Source organism: Diadema setosum, chromosome 19 (assembly GCF_964275005.1).
Source record: "Diadema setosum chromosome 19, eeDiaSeto1, whole genome shotgun sequence".
Classification (NCBI taxonomy): domain Eukaryota; kingdom Metazoa; phylum Echinodermata; class Echinoidea; order Diadematoida; family Diadematidae; genus Diadema; species Diadema setosum.
Window position 1 is genome coordinate 28,980,515 of NC_092703.1, and position 8,069 is coordinate 28,988,583.

The 8,069-nt window shown below is 38.4% G+C and overlaps 1 protein-coding gene across 1 annotated transcript in view; it reads left to right on the forward strand.

The window, feature by feature from the left end:
• Nucleotides 1–3,883: 3,883 nt before the first annotated feature.
• Nucleotides 3,884–8,069, forward strand: part of LOC140242400 (uncharacterized) — a 54,862-nt gene continuing 50,676 nt past the window's right edge. The window contains exon 1 of the mRNA XM_072322136.1: nt 3,884–3,983. Coding sequence (XP_072178237.1) covers nt 3,884–3,983 — 100 coding nt within the window. The remainder of the gene's footprint in view (nt 3,984–8,069) is intronic.

Consider the following 8,069-nt stretch of genomic DNA (forward strand, 5'->3'; position numbering starts at 1 on the left):
CTCCGAATTCCTCAGTTACCAAGACCCCTATAAAAAATGAATGACATGGTTGCAGCATACAACGGTCACAGTACTGTCTGTGAAAAATGTGCCGGTGAGAACGTCATTCCCTTTGAAATGAAACGGACTTCGGCCCTTTTATGAAAAGCTAACCAGAACAAACACGAAAGATACGAAGTTGAATAATATCTATGTTCCCTAACAAGATTTAAACCATATTCTTGTGTCTTGCCACTGGTGAATTTTACCATTAAAGACATTGAATATTAGTCAGAAGTCCAACGAATTTATAGTGACTAGACTGATTTCCCAGAGAGTTATTTCATTATGTTATCATGTATTCAAATCGTATATTACATACTGCTGTACTGATGCATTCGAACATACGGATTGGTATATTCTTATTTTCCCGTGTGGGATCTATAGGGCTAATATGCTTTTTCATTACACTTGCTCCCATATTGGAGAATAGATATCACACGTAGACTCTTGTTCTTTCAAAGAACGGTGATCCAAAGGCAAACTTTCTGCATGGTTGTTAGGAGACAACCTTGTTAGATAAAAAGAATTAAAAAAAAAGTTCTACATAAAATTTGCAATCGCGAGTAAAACCAATGAGTTATCACAAAGACTTCGTGAGACCAGTCTATCTACGGCTACAATGTGGTCTCAACCACTGAGCATGCAGATCATTATCTCACCAATGTTCTGGAACGGAAAAGCAGCAGCGATGAACAGGCACACTTAAAAAGAATGTGCCTTTGTCAATTATAACAAAAATTATGTCCACTTTATTTGATAACGGAGAAGCACGATGTTCAGGTGAGAGTTTCTTCAATTTGTCTCCCTCTACAAATTAAATTTGTTAAGATGGCAACTGCTGATCTGTAAATTAACAAACATGTCGGGAAAAAAGGAACCAGTGGGACTCGAACCTGTAATCTATATGCTTTCCGGGGAGCGACACTACCACCAGGCTGTCCCTGGTTGCCGGCAGTGACACGATGAACACGGAACAAATACCCAAGTTTGTTAATTTATAGATCAGCAGTTGCCATCTTAACAAATTTAATTTGTAAAGGGAGACAAATTGAAGAAACTCACACCTGAACCTTCACCCCTCTGAATGATATCTTTCTTTCAAGCATGATGTTATCACAACCGCAAGAACCAAAACAAAACAAAATAAAAACAAAAAACGAATCTGACATAAACCCCAATGTACTAGTTGAACTAAAATGGAGCATAAGTCACGTAAAAAAGGAACTGAAGCAAACTCACTGAAGGAAAATTCATGAAACAGAGGGAGGGGTATAGATGTGGAATGGAGGAATATATTCATATGGGAGAGAACGAGTCTTAAGAATCACGTTGTTTCACGTCACAAAACGTTATGCATTCAGACAGATGTGAATGAAATTGGGAGCGATAGCAACTCAAAAATGCCGAATGCTACAGATGCACCACACAACAATGGTGTGTCCGTGTATGGTTTTTGACAGACCCCCTTAACTATTAAAAAAACTAGAAGACAGCGAGACAAAAAGTACACAAGACTCTGAAACCACTCGAAGGCATGAGCCGAGCTCAAAGAGATAGTTAACCATCTCTTTGGCCGAACTTTCACTGCGCGGAATCACTGTCGCCAGTTTCGCGGATTTCGCCCTTTGACCTTTTAACTTTTTCCCGCGTTCATATCGACATGGATATTGTTTTCAAACATCAATCCGTATCTTCCTCTTCATCACGAGCCCTATCTGAACTGCGGCGAAGCCAATATCATTACATCTGTTCGGCCAATATCGCGGAGGGAATAATGCAGTTTATGGACCGATAAAAAAAAAATATGAAACCAAAAAACACACACAAAAATATAAATAACCTGTCATGACCACGATAGCTAAACGCAACTCAATTAAAATGGACACGATCTTCAAGTGGCCAACGGACAAATTTCTCGTAGACCTGAGGACTCCTTGACTTCGGGACCGGGAAGGCTGCAGGGATCATGAGGTCCGTTGTGATGATGGGGACTGCACTTTTTTTCGGCGTATAAAGTTGACTAGGGTGATTAAACTTAGCAGTATGCTCTTTGTATTGTAATGGGAAAACGAGGAAATGAAAATGTTGCTTCCTCCTGAATACGTTGTTTGTCTTCCCTTTGCATCCGACTTCTGGCTTCTTCTTTTTTTTTTCGTTTTTTTTTTTCAAAGATTTAGGTTTCCGGATTGTACCCATAGCATAGTGGTATATTCTCATGGAGAACCCTGTTATATATTTGAAAAATATTTCACAATCTCGTGAGGTGAATGTTGCCCACTTATTTCTGTAATGGCGCTTGATCTTTGACAGATATCTTACAGCTGGAATTGAATCGGACGAGCACGTGCCTCATTATACAAAAGCAATGTCAGTAAAAATGTATGAGCATGAGGTTAGACAATACTTAGGATGAATACTTATGATCTTTGAAATTAGATAAGAGATAATGAGAGAGAACTTGGTGATAAGTGTAAAGAAAGAAAGTTGCATTTGATGAAAGCATTTTAAACAGTTTCTGGTAATGCACCTCAGTGTAACCGGAACAGTCACGTGACCGAAACGTCACTTGACGTAATACATTTGTAGTATGAACATAGTGATGTGAACAAAGCAGATGTCACTCTAACCCGAAATTCATATACAACGAACAAAAAAAACAAACAAACAAACACTATCTTGTGGAGGCAGGTTCAAGGTACGTGGCGCATTCTTGGCTTCTCATAATGACATACGTAAAGAGGACAACACCTCCATGTACATGATGTACTCAGCAGCCTTCGAACGTTCAAATTCGTTAAACGGTCGTATTTGCCCAACTGTGTAGAGATGTATTCTGCCCTGTCTTATTGTGATGATTACGTCATTATTGTTTTTATTTTTTGGCCCCCCCCCCCCCGCGTCTTTTTATTGATAGTTTTAATTTCAGCGCACTCAGTCAAAATAATTGACGACTCCTCATCAGCAAAAGACTTTCTCTCGAAGATTTCTGCTTTTCATCTGCCGCCAAGCTTCCCCCCCCCCCCCCCGAAGAAACCAGAAACACATTTCAGTCGACCAAAGCCTTGTTAGCGATAACACCCAAGCGATAATTGGGATGCGTCCCCGTAGTTACGGCCAACCCACTTGACTCCTGGTCGATTGTTATTTCCCCTGCGAGGAAAGATGAATTTGTGTCTTTCAATGTGTGTTTGTGTTTTTTTTTATAGATTTTTAAGAAGATTTTAAGAAGAAATAGGCAATAAGCAGCTGCAATTAAAATGTTGAAAGATGAAGCAAAACTAAACACTTACTGAGAGTCGATCTGAAATTCAAACAATACGATACTATCAGTAAAATTGCCTATTTTCCTTAATGAAGTGATAGTTTGACGTCCAATAATCTCTCTTTCTCAGAAAATGTGTAATTATTGTAAAGTAAGTTGCCCCTTACCTGCTAATAGGGTCCTACGTGAATAATTTTTTTTTTTGCGTATAGAGTCATAAACTCAAAAGTGCTTCGTGTTTTGCGAATGCGTAAGAATACAAGCGTAATGAGACATCATGATTCAATAGGTTTCTTCAAGCCTAATTTATATGTATGAATTTATACAATATTTATGGCATAAATTAATCGGATTGGCCGTTATGTGTCTTGAAGCTCAGTGCGCTTTTTATCGTTTACTCGGCAGATGTGAGTACTGCAACTGACGGGCATACAGGTGCATGTCAGTTTCAATTGTTCAAGAGTGCAGCAACGACACCAGACGCTCAGCGACGATTTTCTCCGAGCAGCACGCATTATTGGTGGAGATATCGAACCTCTCACGGAAGAGACCAAGTAAACGCAAAGGATCGAGATCACCATGCGGGTCGTCCTGTGGATGGCGCTTCTATCTACCGGACTGGCATCGTCATCATCGTCGGTCTCCACCACGATCACGAAGGATGACAGTAGGAAGTCAGGTAATGTTTCGATGCCCGATTTACACCTATTTGGGGATTCTTTTCTCATCTTCTTCTTCTTCTGCTTCTTCTTCTTCTTCTTCTTCTTAAGAGATTGCATCTGAGAAAAGAAAATGTGGTTCTATTAATTATCAATGATAAAATCTTCGTCGTTAAGTAATACCGCTCATTCAGTTGAACTACACAAAGGAATCTATAAAATACACTTGAGCCTTTTAGCTTGTCGTATGCAAATAAAGCGAGCAAAAGATGTGACTTTCCTATTTTCATCATTATCATCATCATCATCATCATTATATTATTATTATTATCATTATATAAATATTATTATTAATTTTGATATTATTATTGTAATCATAATTATTATTATTATCATCATCATCATAGTCATCATCATATATTTAGTATCATTACTATAATCATAAAAAATGGAGCAGATAATAAATGACAGGAAGAGCTGTAGTAGGATGAGTCATAAACTCGTCACTTTTGGACTGCTTGGAGAGCATTGCTCGTCAGTCATAAACACTCCATGGCCTTTGGTCACGTGATCATGTTATCGTCTGCACACTGCGGAATTTCCCCGCGCTCATCCATGTGCAAAGTCGAATGTATATGCTTCTGATGTAATTCCTGATTTATTTTGTGTTATGTTTTGTTGAAAAAAAAATGAAAATAAATGAATTGAACTAAATATCGAGGTAGAGATGCAGATAATTTATATACATTTCGGATTTGATTTGATCTGATTTATTCACAAAATGCGTATAGTTATAAAATTATACACAAATACGCACATAATTTGTACATGGAATATGTCATACACATTTTGTGAGGATCGTCATATTAGAAGCTTGACTGGGACGTCCAACAGATGTAACTTACACATAATTATTAGCAGAAACATTATTTAGAAAAGAAAAATGTATTATGCACGTTTAATGGATTCATAGATAGGGATATGAGAGAAGGAGAGAGAAAGGAAGAAAGATTGAGAGGAAAAAATCAGAAGAGGGGTACTCAACTTAAAAGGTATGCAAAATTGATAATTCTGCTAACGTGGAAAGACTGGTAACTATAATGTCTACGTGATGTATTCCACGTACACAGATTTGTCGGGGTCTGAATCGTATTATATCATTCTTTATGGAGAGCATTGACTTCACTTTGTGTGTGTGTGTGTGTGTGTGTGTGTGTGTGTGTGTGTGTGTGTGTGTTTGTGCGTGTGTGTTGTGTGTGTTTGTAGGCATGTGTGTCGGTCGGCGTCATGTATATCTTTTTTAATGAAAGATGACATGTGTGTTTGTGTATGCGTGCGCATTTCCAAAACACTTATGATATTCTGTTATGAAAGAATGATGTAAATTGATTGCATACTCGTACTCAGCGATTTGCATTATTAGTGTGTGCACTTTGAGAATTATAGGATTTTTATCATTAAATGGTTTGATTGAAACTCTAGCAAGTGTCCAGTGAAGCTGAAGGAATAGAAAGTATTCTCTCCAATAAAGAAGAGTTTACTTGGAGTGTCGGAGCGAGAGGTGGGGGGGGGGGGAATTACATTTTCTGAGCCATCCCCAGGCGGGTGAATTTGGTCAGAAGGGGTTTATACATCCGACAGTATTCAGCTATCTATTTATCGTTTTAGGGGATCAAAAAAAAAACCAACTTGTCGAAGCGTTGTTCTTTAAACCAGCACCTTTATGAAAACAGGTTAAAGGCAGGAAGGAACTATAGAGCTCCTTGGGAAAATTAAATTGTTCTATATAATGATCTGTCTTCTTTAAGAGTTATGTAGGCCAGCTTTGTTCACTAATTCAGAGTTGTTCAGACTACTGTGTCTTGGTTTAAAAATGATTATTACCAATTTCTTCTTTCCTCCTCCTTATCTTATCCCTCCCCGCATTTCTATTTAGCAGAAGCCAACTGCAGCCAAAATTGGTGATTCAGTTTAGACTCAAACAAATCATACGCAGTAATATTTCATATTGCCTTATATTCGGCATTAACTGGGTCAATTTTCGCATTTTCAGCTGTAATTTCGGTGACACGACATTGTTTTGCTCCTGCGACACGACATTATTTTGCTCCGAACCTGCGACAATTGCTCCGGTCTTTTTTTTTTTTTCTCCAAGGACTTGGGGTAAGGATTAGGATTCTTATAAAATTTTAGGTTTAGCTTGATGTGAGGATTAGGATAAGGGTAATGTTTGTGGGTAGGTTTTATGTTTGGCTTAGCATGCAGATATTTAATGGGAGCAATAAATTGTCGCAGGAGCAAATACCATGGAACCCTATTTTCAACTATCTGGAAAATGAAGTAAAAGTTGAGATGTTGATGTTGTTTGCGCCTGAATAGTATGGGTAGCTTAATCTATACCGTATCTTCACAAGGAATAGGGACTGGGACAAGGATTGTTTATTTTGCTGCTCATTAAATCATCATCTATTAATGATCAGAGAGAAACCGGTCATGCAATTTGACAGCCATGACGAAAAGATAATGTTTCTCACAACTGGAATAGCGATTACAATTCCGGTATTTTTGTCCAAGATGCTATCAAGTTCCCATGAAGAGATTTCACGCGGGCAGCAGCTCATGAACGCTGGCAGTGTCGTAAGCATCCTCTGTCGGTTGGGGGTAAATTGTGTTTTGTTCATAGGGTTATACACACGTATGGCGCGTGAACATGGAAAAACTATTGTGAAACGCTTGTTCGTCGACTCCGAAAGAAGAGCACCACAATTTTTGTTATCAAACTCCAAGGTAATCTTTCTTGCTTGATCAGCGGGTTTTTATTTATGACAGAAGAGGCAATTTACTGAAGATTATAAAAGAAAAAAGAAATCACGAGGTTTCCCCCTGGATTTCACCGTACTCCTTTCTTAAAAAAGAAATCAAATGATCTAATTAGTGTGGCATCTCACAAAGAATTTGACTGCCCATCAAAGATTTAAGATTTTTTTTTTCTGCGAGATCGGATTTCCATGTTAGTTACTTACCAAGGTTCCCTCCCGTCCATTTCTACAGTCGGCCTACTGAACACACGCGGGCAGACATTTTATAGTAAATTTAATTCAAACCGCCAGATAGGAAAAAATACAGTACGATATGCATTGTTTTTGCAATAATACCGAACTTCTCAAGAAAAGTCAACACGAGTAATATGTTGTTTGCTGTGTGTATATTATAATTATGTGTGTGTGTTCGTATGTCTGTGTGTGTTTGTGTGTGAGAGTGTTGTGTGTGGTGTGTGGGGATGTGGATGTGTGTGCGTTTCGTGTGTGTATACGTAGAAAGATGAACATTTTTTTTTATGAATTTGTACGATCGAGGATGTCATTGTAGATGCTCTGTCATTGAGAATGTCTGATGACAAGGCCTCCTTGATGTCACAACTGAGCAGAACGATGAATGAAAATATATTATGTCTGTCATAACCGGTTAATGAGCAACCAACCGAAGTGACATGACATGCAAGATATAGCGAAGGAGAAGTATAGTTGCGATCAGACAGGTACGCCCATTCTTTCGAGATGACCTTTGAACCCCATACTAGTTGACCGATCAATAATCTCAAGGCATTATTTTCGTGATATTTCCCAAAATTTGATACAATTGTTGCTAATTTCTGTTGTCTGTTGTGTAATCGCGTAATCGACATGCAAAATCATATCCCTCTCTGTGGCTCATTAACCTCACATGAATCCATAAATCACTCAAAATGGATTTCATGTCCACTAGTACGTGTGGAAAACAAAATCACGCATGGACAAGAATGTCTGACCTTCTTAATTGATCCCAACCATTGGCGATTTTAGTACTTGGCATTGTTCGAGCGTGCGGGAATCGGGTCACTAAAATAATTGACATTGGGTCCCGTTGTTTAGATAACTTTTCGTCGAGAGGAAATTAATGTTTGCGACAAACTCAAGGCAACTCGTTGTTATCCCAACGATGTTCGAACTCCTTGAGTATAACGTTTCTTGAACCGTCTCTTGTGAATAAACTTTTGGTAGTAATGACGTGTGAAAACATGTAGCTGTTTGTTGTCGTTGTTTTCATCGTGGGTTTTAGTTTTTGCG